General features: G+C 44.7%; 1 protein-coding gene across 4 annotated transcripts in view; it reads left to right on the top strand.

The window, feature by feature from the left end:
- The window catches only part of LOC110534809 (ras-related protein Rab-38), a 28,664-nt gene extending 17,287 nt beyond the window's left edge, over positions 1 to 11,377 (top strand). For 2 of the 4 annotated variants that reach the window (XR_016484074.1, XR_016484073.1), the window contains exons 5-6: positions 10,199 to 11,112; positions 11,215 to 11,377. Coding sequence is in view for 2 of the 4 variants with exons in the window: in XM_036989481.2 (XP_036845376.1) it covers positions 1,829 to 1,981 (153 nt within the window). In the remaining 2 variants the exon portion in view is untranslated. Of the gene's footprint in view, positions 1 to 1,828; positions 6,034 to 10,198; positions 11,113 to 11,214 lie in introns of those variants that run through there. The other 2 variants (XM_036989481.2, XM_036989480.2) reach the window with 1 other exon arrangement.
- Positions 11,378 to 22,500: the final 11,123 nt, after the last annotated feature.

The following is a 22,500-nucleotide window of genomic DNA, read 5'->3' as shown; positions in this document are numbered from 1 at the left end:
TAACAACCTGGTGTAACAACCTGGTGTAACAACCTGGTGTAACAACATGGTGTAACAACCTGGTGTAACAACCTGGTGTAACAACCTGGTGTAACAACCTGGTGTAACAACATGGTGTAACAACCTGGTGTAACAACCTGGTGTAACAACATGGTGTAACAACATGGTGTAACAACCTGGTGTAACAACCTGGTGTAACAACCTGGTGTAACAACCTGGTGTAACAACATGGTGTAACTGCAGCAACAGAATTACGCCATGTGCAGCCGTTTCTCAGCTCTCAGTCAAATTCCACAAAGTGAAACTAAAACTTTAGTTTAGGTATTAATTCTGAGTGGTTAAGTTAAGGGTTAAGGTTAGGAATAGGGTTTAGGGTTAGGGTTAAGGTTAGGGATAGGGTTTAGGGTTAGGAGGTTCTACAGGGGTCAGAGGTCATTGAGGTCATGGGTTAGGGTTAGGGTTAGGGTTAACCCTACATTTCCACTGCCTCTAAATCAGTTGAACCAGGCTGTTTTACCTGTGGACAGTGGATACGGAAAGTTTTCAGACCCCTTTGGCTTTTTACACATTTTGTTACGTTACAGCCTTCTAAAAGCCTTCTAAAACGTTTTTTTCTCATCAATCTTCACAAAATACCCCACGATGACATCACAATACCCCACGATGAGATGACAATACCCCACGATGACATCACAATACCGTACGATGAGATGACAATACCCCACGATGACATCACAATACCGTACGATGACAAAGCAAAAAACAGGTTTTTAGAAACCTTTTTAAAAATAAAAAAACGAAATATCACATTTAGCATTCAGACCCTTTACTCAGTACTTTTGTTGAAGCACCTTCGGCAGCAATTTCAGCCTTGAGTCTTCTTGGGTATGACACTACAAGCTTGGCACACCTTTATTTGAGGAGTGTCTCCCATTCTTCTCTGCAGATCCTCTCAAGATCTGTCAGGTTGGATGGGGAGCACTGCTGCACAGCTATTTTCAGAGAGAAACACTGGAGCTCTGTCAGAGTGACCATTGGGTTCTTGGTCACCTCCATGATTCCACCCCGATTGGTCAGTTTGGCCGGGCATCCAGATCTAGGATCTAGTCTTGGTGGTTCCAAACTTCTTCCATTTAAGAATGATGGAGACCACTGTGTTCTAGGGGACCTTCAATGCTGCAGAAATGTTTTGGTATCCTTCCCCATATCTGTGCCTCAACACAATCCTGTCTCAGAGCACTATGGACAATCCCTTCTACCTAATAGCTTGGTTTTTGCTCTGACATGCCTTGTCAACTGTGGGACCTTATATAGACAGGTGTGTGCCTTTCCAAATCATATCCAACCAATTGAATTTACCACAGATGGACTCCAATCAAATTGTAGAAACATCTCAAGGATGATCATTGGAAGCTAAATTCCCGAGTCTCATAGCAAAGGTGCTGAATACTTATGTAAATAAGGTATTTCTGTTTTTTTTATTGTTATGAATTTACAAACATTTCTAAAAACATGTTTTCGCTTTGTCATTATTGTATATTGTTTGTAGATTAATGAGGAAAATTATAATTGAATCAAGTTTAGAATAAGGCTGTAACGTAACAAAAATTAGCAAAAAGTCAAGGGGTCTGAATACTTTCCGAATGCGCTGTGAGGATCAAGAAAAACATAGCCATTTCATACAATGAAAATGTGTTTATATAAGTAACTGAACCATGTTAACGTAGCACCTGTTTTTGTTTAACCCTAACAAGGCAAAAGCTCTGAGTACTCTGAAACTAGCCACTAGCTTTTAACCTTGTTGTTTTACTCTGCCGTGTCCCTTTAGGAAAACACCAACATCAGCGAGGCAGCGAACTTCCTGGTGAAACACATCATGGCTACAGAGAATGATTTCCTCAAGTCAGTGGTCCCAGACACCATCTCTCCAAAACTAAATGACTCACAACCTGTGACCTGCTCTGCCTGCTACAAACCATAGAGGGAGGAGAGGAGGAGAGGACTGGGGATGATGTGAAGGGAGGAGAAGATAGGAAGAGAAAACTGGTTCAAACTATAGAGGATGGAGAGGAGGAGAGGGTGAAGAGAGGAGAGGAGACAGACCCTGGAGAAGAGGAAGAGGGAGTGGAATGGGGCTATGTTGGTCCTCTGTTGTTGAATTTGTAGAGCATGTTGCGTGTAACACCAGGGTAGTGGGTTCAATTCCAGGGACCACTCATACGTAAAATGTATGCACGCATGACTGTGAGTCGCTTTGGATAAAAGTGTCTGCTAAATGTGATATATTATTATTATTATATTGGGGAGCAGAGAGTGGAGAGATGATTGAATGTCACTGCAAGTTCCCTCCATATCCACCCCTCCAGAAGACAGAGGCACTGATTTCAAAACATCCTCTTCTCCTCGATCCTTGGCCCTCCATTTACACATTCATGCGCAACTTCATGTTTCAAAGCTGAGGGAGTGAAAATTTGACTCTTACATAGCCACTTCAGCCTGGCCAGCAAGGCTGCAAGCTTCAGAGCGAAGTGATTTCCCAACACGCACTGCGATATGTTTGGAGTTTGCACAATTTTATACAAAATAATGGGGAGGCGTGCCTAATTATATGTCATGAAAGTTTGTTTATGTCTGATTTGTAATATTTTTATAATATAATATATAATAATATATATTATATAACCTATAATATTATTATATTATTATAGTATTTGTAATATTATTAATAATAATAATAAATAATAATTTGGAGACTTGACACGTGTAACAGATGAAATACCTCCCAAATTAAATGTTTACTGAGGTTATACATGTGCATTCAGAGAGTATTCAGACCCCTTCCCTTTTTCCACATTTTGTTACGTTACAGCCTTATTCTAAAATGGATCAAATTACATGTTTTCATTATCAATCTCCACACAATACCTTATAAATGACAAAACAGGTTTTTAGACATTTTTGCAAATGTTTTCAAAATAAAAACCTTATTTGCATAAGTATTCACACCCTTTGCTATGAGACTCAAAATGTTGCTCGGGTGTTGTTTCCATTGATCATCCTTAAGAAACATCCTTGAGATGTTTCTACAACTTGCTTGGAGTCCACCCGTGGTAACTTAAATTATTGGACATGATTTGGAAAGGCACACACCTGTCTATATAAGGTCCCACAGTTGACAGTGAATGTCAGAGCGAAAACCAATCCAAGAAGTCGAAGGAATTATCCGTAGAGCTCTGATACAGGATTGTGTCGAGGCACAGATCTGGGAAAGGGTACCAAAACATTTACGCAGCATTGAAGGTCCCTAAGAACACAGTGGCCTCCATCATTCTGAAATGAAGTTTGGAACCACCAAGACGCCCGGCCAAAACTGAGCCATCGGGGGAGAAGGATCTTGGTCAGGGAGGTGACCAATAAGGTGACCAATAATCCAATGGTCACACTGACAGAGATACAGAGTTCCTCTGTGAAGATGGTATAACCTTCCAGAAGGACAACCATATCTGCAGTACTCCACCAATCAGGCCTTTATGGCCAAACAGAAGCCACTCCTCAGTAAAAGGCACATTACAGCCCGCTTGGAGGTTGTCCAAAGGCAGCTAAGAGAAACAAGATTCTCTAAGCAAAGTGCAGAGATATTCTTGATCCACTCTTTATCAGGCCTTTTCTATTTTTTTATTTAACCTTTATTTAACTAAGCAAGTCAGTTAAGAACAAATTCTTATTTACAATGAAAGCCAAACCCTGACTCAGATGGAATCGAACCAGGGTCTGTAGTGATGCCTCTAGCACTGCGATGCTGAGTAATCAGACGGAAGGCACATGACAGCCTGCTTGGAGTTTGCCAAAAGGCACCTAAAGACTTTCAGACCATGAGAAACAAGATTATCTGGTCTGGTGAAACCAAGATAGAACTCTTTGGATTGAATGCTCTGCGTCACATCTGGTGGATACCTGGGACCACCCTACAGTGAAGTATGGTGGTGGCAGCTTCATGCTGTGGTGATGTTTTTCAGCGGCAGGGACTGGGAGACTTGTCAGAATCGAAGCAAAGATGAACAGAGAAAAGTACAGAGAGAGCCTTGATGAAAACCTGCTCCAGAGTGTTCAGGACCTCAGACTGCGGCTAAGGTTCACCTTCCAACAAGACAATGACCCTAAGCACACAGCCAAGACAATGCATGAGTGGTTTCGGGACAAGTCTCTGAATGTCCTTCAGTGGCCCAGCCAGAGCTCGGATTTGAACCCGATCGAACATTTCTGAAGAAACCTGAAAATAGCTGTGCAGCAACACTCCCCATCCAACCTGAGCATGAAAGGAGCTGCAGAGAGGAATGAGTAACTCCCCATATACAGGTGTGCCAAGCTTGTAGCGTCAAACCCAAGAAGACTCGATGCTGTAATCGCTGCCAAAGGGGTTTCAACAAAGTACTGAGTAAAGGGTCTGAATAAAATGTACAAACATTTCTAATAACCTGTTTTTGGTTTGTCATTATGGGGTATTGTGATGTCATTAAGGGGTATTGTGATGTCATTATGGGGTATTGTGACGTAATTAAGGGGTATTGTGATGTCATTATGGGGTATTGTAATGTCATTAAGGGGTGTTGTGATGTCATTAAGGGGTATTGTAATGTCATTAAGGGGTATTGTGATGTCATTAAGGGTGTTTGTGTGTGGATTGATGAGGGGAAAAAACAATGCAATCAATTTTAGAATAATGCTGTAACATAACAAAATGAATACTTTCTGAATGCACTGGGATACATCAGTTACTGTTACCGTGATACAGTTGAAGTGGGAAGTTTACATACACCTTAGCCAAATACATTTAAATTCAGTTTTTCATAATTCCTGACAGTTAATCCCAGTAAAAATTCCCTGATTTAGGTCAATTAGGATCACCAAACCAAGAATGTGATAGGTTAGAATATTTATTGAATTTTTTATTTCACCTTTATTTAATTAACCAGGTAGGCTGGTTGAGAACAAGTTCTCATTTACAACTGCGACCTGGCCAAGATAAAGCAGTGTGAACAGACAACACAGAGTTACACATGGAGTGAACAATTAACAAGTCAATAACAGAGTAGAAAAAAGAGAGAGTCTATATACATTGTGTGCAAAAGGCATGAGGAGGTAGGAGAATAATTACAATTTTGCAGATTAACACTGGAGTGATACATGATCAGATGGTCATGTACAGGTAGAGATATTGGTGTGCAAAAGAGCAGAAAAGTAAATAAATATAAACAGTATGGGGATGAGGTAGGTAAATTGGGTGGGCTATTTACCGATAGACTATGTACAGCTGCAGCGATCGGTTAGCTGCTCTGATAGCAAATGTTTGAAGTTGGTGAGGGAGATAAAAGTCTCTAACTTCAGCGATTTTTGCAATTAGTTGAAAACCTGCTCCAGAGTGTTCAGGACCTCAGACTGCGGCTATAGTAGAGAGAATGATTTATTTCAGCGTTTATTTCTTTCATCACATTCCCAGTGGGTCAGAAGTTTACTCAATTAGTATTTGGTAGCATTGCCTTTAAATTGTTTAACTTGGGTCAAATGCTTCAGTTAGCCTTCCACAAGCTTCCCACAATAAGTTGTGAATTTGTCCCATTCCTCCTGACAGAGCTGGTGTAACTGAGTCAGGTTTGTAGGCCTCCTTGCTCGCACACGCTTTTTCAGTTTTGCCCAAAAATGTTCTATTGGATTGAGGTCAGGGCTTTGTGATGGCCACTCCAATACCTTGACTTTGTTGTCCTTAAGCCAATTCGCCACAACTTTGGAAATATGCTTGGGGTCATTGTTAGTCGAGGTAATTGAGATCATATGTACATGTAGGTAGGGCTAAAGTGACTGTTCATAGATAATAAACAGTGAGTAGCACTGTTAGCTGTTCAGCAGTCTTATGGCTTGGGGGTAGAAGCTGTTAAGAAGTCTTTTGGACCGAGACTTGGAGCTCCGGTACCACTTGCAAATACTTATTTTCCACCATAATTTGCAAATTAATTCATTAAAAATCCTACAATGTGATTTTCTGGATTTTTTTCTTCTCATTTTGTCTGTCATAGTTGAAGTGTACCTATGATGAAAATTACAGGCCTCTGTCATCTTTTTAAGTGGGAGAACTTGCACAATTGGTGGCTGACTAAATACTTTTTTGCCCCACTGTAAGTTCTGTTATACTCACAGACATGATCCAAATCGTTTTAGAAACTTCAGAGTGTTGTCTATCCAAATCTATGAATAAATATGCATATCTTATATTCCTGGCATGAGTAGCAGGAAGTTGAAATTCGGCACGCTATTTATCCAAAAGTGAAAATTCTGCCCCCTAGCTTTAAGAAGTTTTAAGTGTGCCTTGAATTCTAAATAAATCACGGAGAGTGTCACCAGCAAAGCACCCCAACACCGTCACACCTCCTCCTCCATGCTTCACGGTGGGAAACACACTCGCGGAGATAATCCGTTCACCAACTCTGCGTCTCACAAAGACACAGAGGTTGGATCCTAAAAATCTCATCAGACCAAAGGACAGATTTCCACCAGTCTAATGTCCATTGCTCATGTTTCTTAGCTTTGGGGACCTTTAACAGAATGTGACTGGCAGAACGGGTGTTGTATGTGGAGGATGAGGGCTGCAGTACATATCTCAGATAGAGGGGAGTGAGGCCTAAGAGGGTTTTATAAATAAGTATCAACCAGTGGGTCTTGAGACGGGTATACAGAGATGACCAGTTTACAGAGGAGTATAGAGTGCAGTGATGTGTCCTATAAGGAGCATTGGTGGCAAATCTGATGGCAGAATGGTAAAGAACATCTAGCCGCTCGAGAGCACCCTTACCTGCCAATCTATAAATTATGTCCCGTAATCTAGCATGGGTAGGATGGTCATTTAAATCAGGATTAGTTTGGCAGCTGGGGTGAAAGAGGAGCGATTACGATAGAGGAAACCAAGTCTAGAATTAACTTTAGCCTGCAGCGTTGATATGTGCTGAGAGAAGGACAGTCTACTGTCTAGCCGTACTCCCAAGTACTTGTATGAGGTGACTACCTCAAGCTCTAAACCTTCAGAGGTAGTAATCACACCTGTGGGGAGAGGGGCATTCTTCTTACCAAACCACATGACCTTTGTTTTGGAGGTGTTCAGAACAAGTTTAAGGGCAGAGAAAGCTTGTTGGACACTAAGAAAGCTTTGTTGTAGAGCATTTAACACAAAATCCGGGGAGCGACCAGCTGAGTATAAGACTGTATCATCTGCATATAAATGGATGAGAGAGCTGGCTGCTGACAGGCTGGTCCTGGGGCTGGTTGCTGACGGGCTGGTCCTGGGGCTGGTCCTGGGGTTGGTTGCTGACGGGCTGGTCCTGGGGCTGGCTGCTGATGGGCTGGTCATGGGGCTGGCTGCTGACAGGCTGGTCCTGGGGCTGGTTGCTGATGGGCTGGTCCTGGGGCTGGCTGCTGACAGGCTGGTCCTGGGGCTGGCTGCTGACAGGCTGGTCCTGGGGCTGGTTGCTGACAGGCTGGTCCTGGGGTTGGTGCTGACGGGCTGGTTCTGGGGCTGGTTGTTGATGGGCTGGTCCTGGGGCTGGTTGCTGACGGGCTGGTTGCTGACAGGCTGGTCCTGGGGCTGGTTGCTGATGGGCTGGTCCTGGGGCTGGCTGCTGACAGGCTGGTCCTGGGGCTGGCTGCTGACAGGCTGGTCCTGGGGCTGGTTGCTGACAGGCTGGTCCTGGGGCTGGCTGCTGACAGGCTGGTCCTGGGGCTGGTTGCTGACAGGCTGGTCCTGGGGTTGGTGCTGACGGGCTGGTTCTGGGGCTGGTTGTTGATGGGCTGGTCCTGGGGCTGGTTGCTGACGGGCTGGTTGCTGACAGGCTGGTCCTGGGGCTGGTTGCTGACAGGATGGTTGCTGATGGGCTGGTCCTGGGGCTGGTTGCTGACGAGCTGGTTCTGGGGCTGGTTGCTGATGGGCTGGTCCTGGGGCTGGCTGCTGACAGGCTGGTCCTGGGGCTGGTAGCTGATGGGCTGGTCCTGGGGCTGGTTGCTGATGGGCTGGATGCTGATGGGCTGGTCCTGGGGCTGGTTGCTGACAGGCTGGTTCTGGGGCTGGTCCTGGTCCTGGGGCTGGTTGCTGATGGGCTGGTCCAGGGGCTGGTTGCTGATGGGCTGGTTGCTGATGGGCTGGTCCCGGGCTGGCTGCTGACAGGCTGGTTGCTGACGGGCTGGTCCTGGGGCTGGTCCTGGTCCTGGGGCTGGTTGCTGATGGGCTGGTCCTGGGGCTGGTTGCTGACAGGCTGGTCCTGGTTCTGGGGCTGGCTGCTGACAGGCTGGTCCTGGGGCTGGTTGCTGACTGGATGGTCCTTGGGCTGGTTGCTGACAGGCTGGTCCTGGGGCTGGTTGCTGACAGGCTGGTCCTGGTCCTGGGGCTGGTTGAACCTTTCTATTCTCACAGCTTCTACAGATTGTAAATTAAAAATATATATTTTTGCTAAAATAATTAGATGATGGAGGTCAAATGTTCACCTTTTCCCTGAAACACCCACAATACTGTCACCCGTATTGACCATATTCCCAACCATCTCCATGCAGTCAGACTTTTGATTTTGTGCCACCAGGGCCACAATAATATACCCCCTCTCTGAATGTCCTAGTGTGACCCCCTCTCCATGGGTTACTGCAGCTAGTGTTGCCAGCACTGCCACTGCCTGGGTGGGGGCACCCCACCGGAATCCCCACCGGCTATGTACAAGGTCGTCAAGGTTCTCATTAGCAGCTTTGAGAATGTCCTTGTATATTATGCTCTCCCTTTAGGGGGTGTTGGCTTTGCAGGACCAACCCTGCCAAGCAGGCTCAGAATCTTAAGGGGGCAGTGCTGCTCTTAGTCTCTTGACTGCATTTTGGCTGCATACAGACTGCTTACAGCAGGCCCATAAAACAGTTAGGGACTTCTCCTTAGTATCTGGGTCATTCAGGTGGGTGTCTAGGGTATAGGGTTGTGGACCGTTCCATCAATATAGGATCCTAAATAAATAAGATTTATTTAAAAAAATAAAAAAATAACTTTATAATTTATTTTAAAACACTGTTCCACCATGATAGGACAATAAATACATAAGACATATAATTCATTATAAATAGTATATCCATCATCTGAACAACATTGAAAGCTCTCTCACAACCACAGCAACACATTGGTTCTGGGATATGCAACCATTTCCTTTCTCACTCACCGCCACACTTTCCCAAACATAACAAGTAATAAACACCACACCATCCACACATACTGTGCCTTCTGTTTACAGAGTTTTTATCTTCACCATGTGGAATTAGTGCTTTTGTGTTCCAATTAGTTATATTTCAATATGTATAGAAAAGCTATATTTTTATTGTATTATTACAATCCATAACTGGGCTAGAATTGTGTTTCATTATTTTCCTCGTCTATAAGAACTTTGTATTTTTTTAAATAACCATGGAGTAGTCTTTGTGTCTCTGAACAACTGGTTATCAATATATAGTTTATCAACGACGAGAGCTACTCGTTTCCCTTTTCATCTATTTTCCTTGAATTGGATACAGAACTTGACGCCATTCTGCAATTTCCATCGGGAACTGATCATTCATGCCAATTTGGGTCCCAGCAAGTCTCTTTAACTGATTTTAACTGTTATTTTATCCTTAAAGGAAGCAAATAGGGTAATGATTGGGCGTTCTGCCCTCTCTGTCCGAAGCGGTGTACACGTTCCAGCTTTGTGTGGAATCTGAAGCGCTGTAAGGAGGAACTCTCACACTACAGATTCAGGAGAATCTGAAGTACCAGGTTCTCTCTGATGGATCTAGTCTGTATGTCCAGTAAGGCTTCTCTCAGAACGGTGTTCTCCTTTTAAAGTTAATTCACCTCCGTTTCAATCTTACTGACTGTCCCTTTTAGCTTGTATGTATCTTTCTCCAAGGTCGCAGCTTTTTCATCACTCATCTCGAGGCCTTCAACTCTTTTATATCCTTACTGACTAATTCAAGTATACCCAGTTTGTCATTTATTGATTTTAACAGATCGGTTTTGACCTTTACCATTCCCGGTGGTGAAAATATTAAATTGTCTGTGTCAGTAGAAGAATCACGTTTTCGTTTTGAGATAGGTTCCCCTGTCTTACTCTCCGTCATGTTTGGGTGTTGCTTGTTTTCGTAATATTTTCAGATACATTTCTCAGGCGTCTTGCCTCAGCCGGATTGCCAGGCTCCCACGCTCTTGCCGGTTTGTCGGGCTTCCACGCCCCAACCGGCTTGCCCAGCGCCCATGCCCAGCGCCCATCCCCTATATGTGTCAGTTCCCTGTTCTGTTCACCTGGACTCACTCATCATCTGTTTATTACCTTTCCTATATGTGTCAGTTCCTCATCATCTGTTTATTACCTCCCCTATATGTGTCAGTTCCTCATCACCTGTTTATTACCTCCCCTATATATGTCAGTTCCCTGCTCTGATCACCTGGACTCACTCATCATCTGTTTATTACCTCCCCTATATGTGTCAGTTCCTCATCATCTGTTTATTACCTCCCCTATATGTGTCAGTTCCTCATCACCTGTTTATTACCTCCCCTATATGTGTCAATTCCCTGCTCTGATCACCTGGACTCACTCATCACCTGTTTATTACCTCCCCTATATGTGTCAGTTCCCTGTTCTGTTCACCTGGACTCACTCATCACCTGTTTATTTCCTCCCCTATATGCGTCAGTTCCCTGCTCTGATCACCTGGACTCACTCATCACCTGTTTATTACCTCCCCTATATGTGTCAGTTCCCTGTTCTGTTCACCTGGACTCACTCATCACCTGTTTATTACCTCTCCTCTAACACCACATATATCATATATGTCACGAATCCCGTTTCCTGAGTCTGTTTTTTACCTATGTTCTGTCCTGGAGAGTTTTTCCGGCGTCCTGGAACGCACCCTGTCTGGTTGCCGGGCAATGTAGCCAGTTGGGGTTTCTGATTACCCGCACCTGTATCCCATCAGCTATCTGCACACCTGGTCCTGATCATCATCTCTCCTCTTCATAAGCCCGGACCTGACATCCATTCCCTGCCGGATCGTTAGCCATGAACAGTATGTTGTGCCAGAGTATCAGCCTCAAGTTGGATAGAAGTTGTTTTGTTGTTTGTTACGTATTGCTTGCCTTGAACTTACCTCTGTTTGTTCTGTCTTCAGTTACTCACCCGGATCATTTACCCCATTCCCGCCTGGTCGTCAGAAGATTCCGCTTCCCCATTGGATCCACCTATTTACTCCCATCAACTCATCACCGCTACCCGCTACACCACCTGGATATATCTACCCATTCACTTGTAAATAAATACTCACCTTTTTTCTACTCTCCTTGTCCTGGTCTGCTTCTGGGTTCGACTTTGAAGAATCGTGACAATATAAACGTATAAGGGAGGTCCAGACCAGAACACCACATATATAATATAAATGTATAGGGGGTCCAGTGGACCAGAACACCACATATATAAATAAATGTATAGGGGGTCCAGACCAGAACACCACATATATAATATAAATGTATAGGGGGTCCAGTGGACCAGCACACCACATATATAAATAAATGTATAGGGGGGTCCAGACCAGAACACCACATATATATAATATAAATGTATAGGGGGTCCAGTGGACCAGAACACCACATATATAATATAAATGTATAGGGGGTCCAGTGGACCAGAACACCACATATATAATATAAATGTATAGGGGGGTCCAGACCAGAACACCACATATATAATATAAATGTATAGGGGGTCCAGACCAGAACACCACATATATAATATAAATGTATAGGGGGTCCAGTGGACCAGCACACCACATATATAAATAAATGTATAGGGGGGTCCAGACCAGAACACCACATATATATAATATAAATGTATAGGGGGTCCAGTGGACCAGAACACCACATATATAATATAAATGTATAGGGGGTCCAGACCAGAACACCACATATATAATATAAATGTATAGGGGGTCCAGTGGACCAGAACACCACATATATAATATAAATGTATAGGGGGGTCCAGTGGACCAGAACATTACATATATAATATAAATGTATAGGGGGGTCCAGTGGACCAGAACATTACATATATAATATAAATGTATAGGGGGGTCCAGTGGACCAGAACATTACATATATAATATAAATGTATAGGGGGTCCAGACCAGAACACCACATATATAATATAAATGTATAGGGGGTCCAGTGGACCAGAACACCACATATATAAATAAATGTATAGGGGGTCCAGACCAGAACACCACATATATAATATAAAACTGTATTTTTGTGAAGAATCAACAACAAGTGGGACACAATCATGAAGTGGAACGACATTTATTGGATATTTCAAACTTTTTTAACAAATCAAAAACTGAAAAATTGGGCGTGCAAAATTATTCAGCCCCCTTAAGTTAATACTTTGTAGCGCCACCTTTTGCTCTCTATCAGTTTTGCACATCGAGAGACTGAAATGTTTTCCCATTCCTCCTTGCAAAACAGCTTAGGTGGATGGAGAGCATTTGTGAACAGCAGTTTTCAGTTCTTTCCACAGATTCTCGATTGGATTCAGGTCTGGACTTTGACTTGGCCATTCTAACACCTGGATATGTTTATTTTTAAACCATTCCATTGTAGATTTTGCTTTATGTTTTGGATCATTGTCTTGTTGGAAGACAAATCTCCGTCCCAGTCTCAGGTCTTTTGCAGACTCCATCAGGTTTTCTTCCAGAATGGTCCTGTATTTGGCTCCATCCATCTTCCCATCAATTTGAACCATCTTCCCTGTCCCTGCTGCTCCTTGGGATGTTTAAAGCTTGGGAAATCTTTTTGTATCCAAATCCGGCTTTAAACTTCTTCACAACAATATCTCGGACCTGCCTGGTGTGTTCCTTGTTCTTCATGATGCTCTCTGCGCTTTTAACGGACCTCTGAGACTATCACAGTGCAGGTGCATTTATACGAAGACTTGATTACACACAGGTGGATTGTATTTATCATCATTAGTCATTTAGGTCAACATTGGATCATTCAGAGATCCTCACTGAACTTATGGAGAGACTTTGCTGCACTGAAAGTAAAGGGGCTGAATAATTTTGCACGCCCAATTTTTCAGTTTTTGATTTGTTAAAAAAGTTTGAAATATCCAATAAATGTCGTTCCACTTCATGATTGTGTCCCACTTGTTGTTGATTCTTCACAAAAAAATACAGTTTTATATCTTTATGTTTGAAGCCTGAAATGTGGCAAAAGGTCGCAAAGTTCAAGGGGGCCGAATACTTTCGCAAGGCACTGTAGCTAAATTCCTTCTTGAGAAATATATTTTTTGCTAAAATGCATTTTCTTCCCTTTGTAATGGAAATCTATTGCAGTATGGCGCTTCGTTGTTATCCAGAAATGATTAGATATTGATTTAAAAACGTCTGCTTGTTTTTACATCAGACTCCCAACTGTTTCCCAATAAATGGACCTAAAATATTTGATTATAAAATACAGCAAGCCTCCCAGTACAACTGGTAATACAATAGACCCATCCAGGGGGTTATGGGTCACTTATCAGAGAAAGGATGTTTTTAAATCGTGTGTCTGACATCTCATCAGCAGCAACCTGTTGGAACCCAGCCGTTAAACTAACAGGACATGTTGGAACCCAGCCGTTTAACTAACAGGACATGTTGGAACCCAGCCGTTTAACTAACAGGACCTGTTGGAACCCAGCCGTTTAACTAACAGGACATGTTGGAACCCAGCCCTTTAACTAACAGGACCTGTTGGAACCCAGCCCTTTAACTAACAGGACATGTTGGAACCCAGCCCTTTAACTAACAGGACCTGTTGGAACCCAGCCGTTTAACTAACAGGACATGTTGGAACCCAGCCCTTTAACTAACAGGACATGTTGGAACCCAGCCCTTTAACTAACAGGACATGTTGGAACCCAGCCGTTTAACTAACAGGACCTGTTGGAACCCAGCCGTTTAACTAACAGGACATGTTGGAACCCAGCCGTTTAACTAACAGGACATGTTGGAACCCAGCCGTTTAACTAACAGGACATGTTGGAACCCAGCCCTTTAACTAACAGGACATGTTGGAACCCAGCCGTTAAACTAACAGGACATGTTGGAACCCAGCCGTTTAACTAACAGGACCTGTTGGAACCCAGCCGTTTAACTAACAGGACATGTTGGAACCCAGCCGTTTAACTAACAGGACATGTTGGAACCCAGCCCTTTAACTAACAGGACATGTTGGAACCCAGCCCTTTAACTAACAGGACATGTTGGAACCCAGCCGTTTAACTAACAGGACCTGTTGGAACCCAGCCGTTTAACTAACAGGACATGTTGGAACCCAGCCCTTTAACTAACAGGACATGTTGGAACCCAGCCGTTAAACTAACAGGACATGTTGGAACCCAGCCGTTTAACTAACAGGACATGTTGGAACCCAGCCGTTAAACTAACAGGACATGTTGGAACCCAGCCCTTTAACTAACAGGACATGTTGGAACCCAGCCGTTTATCTAACAGGACATGTTGGAACCCAGCCGTTAAACTAACAGGACATGTTGGAACCCAGCCGTTTAACTAACAGGACATGTTGGAACCCAGCCGTTTAACTAACAGGACCTGTTGGAACCCAGCCCTTTAACTAACAGGACATGTTGGAACCCAGCCCTTTAACTAACAGGACATGTTGGAACCCAGCCCTTTAACTAACAGGACCTGTTGGAACCCAGCCCTTTAACTAACAGGACATGTTGGAACCCAGCCCTTTAACTAACAGGACCTGTTGGAACCCAGCCGTTTAACTAACAGGACATGTTGGAACCCAGCCCTTTAACTAACAGGACATGTTGGAACCCAGCCCTTTAACTAACAGGACATGTTGGAACCCAGCCGTTTAACTAACAGGACATGTTGGAACCCAGCCGTTTAACTAACAGGACATGTTGGAACCCAGCCGTTTATCTAACAGGACATGTTGGAACCCAGCCCTTTAACTAACAGGACATGTTGGAACCCAGCCGTTTAACTAACAGGACATGTTGGAACCCAGCCCTTTAACTAACAGGACATGTTGGAACCCAGCCGTTTAACTAACAGGACATGTTGGAACCCAGCCGTTTAACTAACAGGACATGTTGGAACCCAGCCGTTTAACTAACAGGACATGTTGGAACCCAGCCGTTTAACTAACAGGACATGTTGGAACCCAGCCGTTTAACTAACAGGACATGTTGGAACCCAGCCGTTTAACTAACAGGACATGTTGGAACCCAGCCGTTTAACTAACAGGACATGTTGGAACCCAGCCCTTTAACTAACAGGACATGTTGGAACCCAGCCCTTTAACTAACAGGACATGTTGGAAACCAGCCGTTTAACTAACAGGACATGTTGGAACCCAGCCCTTTAACTAACAGGACATGTTGGAACCCAGCCCTTTAACTAACAGGACATGTTGGAACCCAGCCCTTTAACTAACAGGACCTGTTGGAACCCAGCCGTTTAACTAACAGGACATGTTGGAACCCAGCCCTTTAACTAACAGGACATGTTGGAACCCAGCCCTTTAACTAACAGGACATGTTGGAACCCAGCCGTTTAACTAACAGGACATGTTGGAACCCAGCCGTTTAACTAACAGGACATGTTGGAACCCAGCCGTTTAACTAACAGGACATGTTGGAACCCAGCCGTTAAACTAACAGGACATGTTGGAATCCAGCCGTTAAACTAACAGGACATGTTGGAACCCAGCCGTTAAACTAACAGGACATGTTGGAATCCAGCCGTTTAACTAACAGGACATGTTGGAACCCAGCCGTTTAACTAACAGGACATGTTGGAACCCAGCCCTTTAACTAACAGGACATGTTGGAACCCAGCCGTTAAACTAACAGGACATGTTGGAACCCAGCAGTTAAACTAACAGGACATGTTGGAACCCAGCCGTTAAACTAACAGGACATGTTGGAACCCAGCCCTTTAACTAACAGGACATGTTGGAACCCAGCCCTTTAACTAACAGGACATGTTGGAACCCAGCCGTTTAACTAACAGGACATGTTGGAACCCAGCCCTTTAACTAACAGGACATGTTGGAACCCAGCCGTTTAACTAACAGGACATGTTGGAACCCAGCCGTTTAACTAACAGGACATGTTGGAACCCAGCCCTTTAACTAACAGGACATGTTGGAACCCAGCCCTTTAACTAACAGGACATGTTGGAACCCAGCCCTTTAACTAACAGGACATGTTGGAACCCAGCCCTTTAACTAACAGGACATGTTGGAACCCAGCCGTTTAACTAACAGGACATGTTGGAACCCAGCCGTTTAACTAACAGGACATGTTGGAACCCAGCCGTTTAACTAACAGGACATGTTGGAACCCAGCCGTTTAACTAACAGGACATGTTGGAACCCAGCCCTTTAACTAACAGGACATGTTGGAACCCAGCCGTTAAACTAACAGGACATGTTGGAACCCAGCCGTTAAACTAACAGGACATGTTGGAACCCAGCCCTTTAACTAACAGGACATGTTGGAACCCAGCCGTTTAACTAACAGGACATGTTGGAACCCAGCCGTTTAACTAACAGGACATGTTGGAACCCAGCCGTTTAACTAACAGGACATGTTGGAACCCAGCCCTTTAACTAACAGGACATGTTGGAACCCAGCCCTTTAACTAACAGGACATGTTGGAACCCAGCCCTTTAACTAACAGGACATGTTGGAACCCAGCCGTTTAACTAACAGGACATGTTGGAACCCAGCCGTTTAACTAACAGGACATGTTGGAACCCAGCCGTTTAACTAACAGGACATGTTGGAACCCAGCCGTTTAACTAACAGGACATGTTGGAACCCAGCCGTTAAACTAACAGGACATGTTGGAACCCAGCCCTTTAACTAACAGGACATGTTGGAACCCAGCCCTTTAACTAACAGGACATGTTGGAACCCAGCCCTTTAACTAACAGGACATGTTGGAACCCAGCCGTTTAACTAACAGGACATGTTGGAACCCAGCCGTTTAACTAACAGGACATGTTGGAACCCAGCCGTTAAACTAACAGGACATGTTGGAACCCAGCCGTTTAACTAACAGGACATGTTGGAACCCAGCCCTTTAACTAACAGGACATGTTGGAACCCAGCCGTTTAACTAACAGGACATGTTGGAACCCAGCCGTTAAACTAACAGGACATGTTGGAACCCAGCCGTTTAACTAACAGGACATGTTGGAACCCAGCCCTTTAACTAACAGGACATGTTGGAACCCAGCCCTTTAACTAACAGGACATGTTGGAACCCAGCCCTTTAACTAACAGGACATGTTGGAACCCAGCCCGTTAACTAACAGGACATGTTGGAACCCAGCCGTTTAACTAACAGGACATGTTGGAACCCAGCCGTTTAACTAACAGGACATGTTGGAACCCAGCCCTTTAACTAACAGGACATGTTGGAACCCAGCCCTTTAACTAACAGGACATGTTGGAACCCAGCCGTTTAACTAACAGGACATGTTGGAACCCAGCCGTTTAACTAACAGGACATGTTGTAACCCAGCCGTTAAACTAACAGGACATGTTGGAACCCAGCCCTTTAACTAACAGGACATGTTGGAACCCAGCCGTTTAACTAACAGGACATGTTGGAACCCAGCCGTTAAACTAACAGGACATGTTGGAACCCAGCCGTTAAACTAACAGGACATGTTGGAACCCAGCCGTTTAACTAACAGGACATGTTGGAACCCAGCCCTTTAACTAACAGGACATGTTGGAACCCAGCCGTTTAACTAACAGGACATGTTGGAACCCAGCCGTTAAACTAACAGGACATGTTGGAACCCAGCCGTTTAACTAACAGGACATGTTGGAACCCAGCCCTTTAACTAACAGGACATGTTGGAACCCAGCCCTTTAACTAACAGGACATGTTGGAACCCAGCCCTTTAACTAACAGGACATGTTGGAACCCAGCCCGTTAACTAACAGGACATGTTGGAACCCAGCCGTTTAACTAACAGGACATGTTGGAACCCAGCCGTTTAACTAACAGGACATGTTGTAACCCAGCCCTTTAACTAACAGGACATGTTGGAACCCAGCCCTTTAACTAACAGGACATGTTGGAACCCAGCCGTTTAACTAACAGGACATGTTGGAACCCAGCCGTTTAACTAACAGGACATGTTGGAACCCAGCCGTTAAACTAACAGGACATGTTGGAACCCAGCCGTTTAACTAACAGGACATGTTGGAACCCAGCCGTTTAACTAACAGGACATGTTGGAACCCAGCCCTTTAACTAACAGGACATGTTGGAACCCAGCCCTTTAACTAACAGGACATGTTGGAACCCAGCCCTTTAACTAACAGGACATGTTGGAACCCAGCCCTTTAACTAACAGGACATGTTGGAACCCAGCCGTTAAACTAACAGGACATGTTGGAACCCAGCCGTTAAACTAACAGGACATGTTGGAACCCAGCCCTTTAACTAACAGGACATGTTGGAACCCAGCCGTTTAACTAACAGGACCTGTTGGAACCCAGCCGTTTAACTAACAGGACATGTTGGAACCCAGCCGTTTAACTAACAGGACATGTTGGAACCCAGCCGTTTAACTAACAGGACATGTTGGAACCCAGCCCTTTAACTAACAGGACATGTTGGAACCCAGCCCTTTAACTAACAGGACATGTTGGAACCCAGCCGTTAAACTAACAGGACATGTTGGAACCCAGCCGTTAAACTAACAGGACATGTTGGAACCCAGCCCTTTAACTAACAGGACATGTTGGAACCCAGCCGTTTAACTAACAGGACCTGTTGGAACCCAGCCGTTTAACTAACAGGACATGTTGGAACCCAGCCGTTTAACTAAAAGGACATGTTGGAACCCAGCCGTTTAACTAACAGGACATGTTGGAACCCAGCCCTTTAACTAACAGGACATGTTGGAACCCAGCCCTTTAACTAACAGGACATGTTGGAACCCAGCCCTTTAACTAACAGGACATGTTGGAACCCAGCCCTTTAACTAACAGGACATGTTGGAACCCAGCCGTTTAACTAACAGGACATGTTGGAACCCAGCCGTTTAACTAACAGGACATGTTGGAACCCAGCCGTTAAACTAACAGGACATGTTGGAATCCAGCCGTTTAACTAACAGGACATGTTGGAATCCAGCCGTTTAACTAACAGGACATGTTGGAACCCAGCCGTTAAACTAACAGGACATGTTGGAACCCAGCCGTTAAACTAACAGGACATGTTGGAACCCAGCCGTTTAACTAACAGGACATGTTGGAATCCAGCCGTTTAACTAACAGGACATGTTGGAACCCAGCCCTTTAACTAACAGGACATGTTGGAACCCAGCCGTTTAACTAACAGGACATGTTGGAACCCAGCCGTTTAACTAACAGGACATGTTGGAACCCAGCCGTTTAACTAACAGGACATGTTGGAACCCAGCCGTTTAACTAACAGGACATGTTGGAACCCAGCCGTTTAACTAACAGGACATGTTGGAAACCAGCCGTTTAACTAACAGGACATGTTGGAACCCAGCCGTTAAACTAACAGGACATGTTGGAACCCAGCCGTTTATCTAACAGGACATGTTGGAACCCAGCCCTTTAACTAACAGGACATGTTGGAACCCAGCCCTTTAACTAACAGGACATGTTGGAACCCAGCCGTTTAACTAACAGGACATGTTGGAACCCAGCCGTTAAACTAACAGGACATGTTGGAACCCAGCCTTTAAACTAACAGGACATGTTGGAACCCAGCCGTTTAACTAACAGGACATGTTGGAACCCAGCCGTTAAACTAACAGGACATGTTGGAACCCAGCCGTTTAACTAACAGGACATGTTGGAACCCAGCCCTTTAACTAACAGGACATGTTGGAACCCAGCCCTTTAACTAACAGGACATGTTGGAACCCAGCCCTTTAACTAACAGGACATGTTGGAACCCAGCCCGTTAACTAACAGGACATGTTGGAACCCAGCCGTTTAACTAACAGGACATGTTGGAACCCAGCCGTTTAACTAACAGGACATGTTGGAACCCAGCCCTTTAACTAACAGGACATGTTGGAACCCAGCCCTTTAACTAACAGGACATGTTGGAACCCAGCCCTTTAACTAACAGGACATGTTGGAACCCAGCCGTTTAACTAACAGGACATGTTGGAACCCAGCCGTTTAACTAACAGGACATGTTGGAACCCAGCCCTTTAACTAACAGGACATGTTGGAACCCAGCCCTTTAACTAACAGGACATGTTGGAACCCAGCCCTTTAACTAACAGGACATGTTGGAACCCAGCCGTTTAACTAACAGGACATGTTGGAACCCAGCCGTTTAACTAACAGGACATGTTGGAACCCAGCCGTTAAACTAACAGGACATGTTGGAACCCAGCCGTTAAACTAACAGGACATGTTGGAACCCAGCCGTTAAACTAACAGGACATGTTGGAACCCAGCCGTTTAACTAACAGGACATGTTGGAACCCAGCCGTTAAATTAACAGGACATGTTGGAACCCAGCCGTTTAACTAACAGGACATGTTGGAACCCAGCCGTTTAACTAACAGGACATGTTGGAACCCAGCCGTTAAACTAACAGGACATGTTGGAACCCAGCCCTTTAACTAACAGGACATGTTGGAACCCAGCCGTTTAACTAACAGGACATGTTGGAACCCAGCCGTTAAACTAACAGGACATGTTGGAACCCAGCCGTTTAACTAACAGGACATGTTGGAACCCAGCCGTTTAACTAACAGGACATGTTGGAACCCAGCCCTTTAACTAACAGGACATGTTGGAACCCAGCCCTTTAACTAACAGGACATGTTGGAACCCAGCCCGTTAACTAACAGGACATGTTGGAACCCAGCCGTTTAACTAACAGGACATGTTGGAACCCAGCCGTTTAACTAACAGGACATGTTGGAACCCAGCCCTTTAACTAACAGGACATGTTGGAACCCAGCCCTTTAACTAACAGGACATGTTGGAACCCAGCCGTTTAACTAACAGGACATGTTGGAACCCAGCCGTTTAACTAACAGGACATGTTGGAATCCAGCCGTTTAACTAACAGGACATGTTGGAACCCAGCCGTTAAACTAACAGGACATGTTGGAACCCAGCCGTTTAACTAACAGGACATGTTGGAACCCAGCCCTTTAACTAACAGGACATGTTGTAACCCAGCCCTTTAACTAACAGGACATGTTGGAACCCAGCCCTTTAACTAACAGGACATGTTGGAACCCAGCCCGTTAACTAACAGGACATGTTGGAACCCAGCCGTTTAACTAACAGGACATGTTGGAACCCAGCCGTTTAACTAACAGGACATGTTGGAACCCAGCCGTTTAACTAACAGGACATGTTGGAACCCAGCCGTTAAACTAACAGGACATGTTGGAACCCAGCCCTTTAACTAACAGGACATGTTGGAACCCAGCCCTTTAACTAACAGGACATGTTGGAACCCAGCCCTTTAACTAACAGGACATGTTGGAACCCAGCCCTTTAACTAACAGGACATGTTGGAACCCAGCCCTTTAACTAACAGGACATGTTGGAACCCAGCCCTTTAACTAACAGGACATGTTGGAACCCAGCCGTTTAACTAACAGGACATGTTGGAACCCAGCCCTTTAACTAACAGGACATGTTGGAACCCAGCCCTTTAACTAACAGGACATGTTGGAACCCAGCCCTTTAACTAACAGGACATGTTGGAACCCAGCCCTTTAACTAACAGGACATGTTGGAACCCAGCCGTTAAACTAACAGGACATGTTGGAACCCAGCCGTTAAACTAACAGGACATGTTGGAACCCAGCCCTTTAACTAACAGGACATGTTGGAACCCAGCCGTTTAACTAACAGGACCTGTTGGAACCCAGCCGTTTAACTAACAGGACATGTTGGAACCCAGCCGTTAAACTAACAGGACATGTTGGAACCCAGCCGTTTAACTAACAGGACATGTTGGAACCCAGCCCTTTAACTAACAGGACATGTTGTAACCCAGCCCTTTAACTAACAGGACATGTTGGAACCCAGCCCTTTAACTAACAGGACATGTTGGAACCCAGCCCGTTAACTAACAGGACATGTTGGAACCCAGCCGTTTAACTAACAGGACATGTTGGAACCCAGCCGTTTAACTAACAGGACATGTTGGAACCCAGCCGTTTAACTAACAGGACATGTTGGAACCCAGCCGTTAAACTAACAGGACATGTTGGAACCCAGCCCTTTAACTAACAGGACATGTTGGAACCCAGCCCTTTAACTAACAGGACATGTTGGAACCCAGCCCTTTAACTAACAGGACATGTTGGAACCCAGCCCTTTAACTAACAGGACATGT

The sequence above is a fragment of the Oncorhynchus mykiss genome, chromosome 10, assembly GCF_057628025.1.
Source record: "Oncorhynchus mykiss isolate SJ-2025 chromosome 10, ASM5762802v1, whole genome shotgun sequence".
Classification (NCBI taxonomy): Eukaryota; Metazoa; Chordata; class Actinopteri; order Salmoniformes; family Salmonidae; genus Oncorhynchus; species Oncorhynchus mykiss.
Note: the sequence above shows the minus strand (reverse complement) of the source record. Positions and strands in the feature narration are given on the sequence as shown.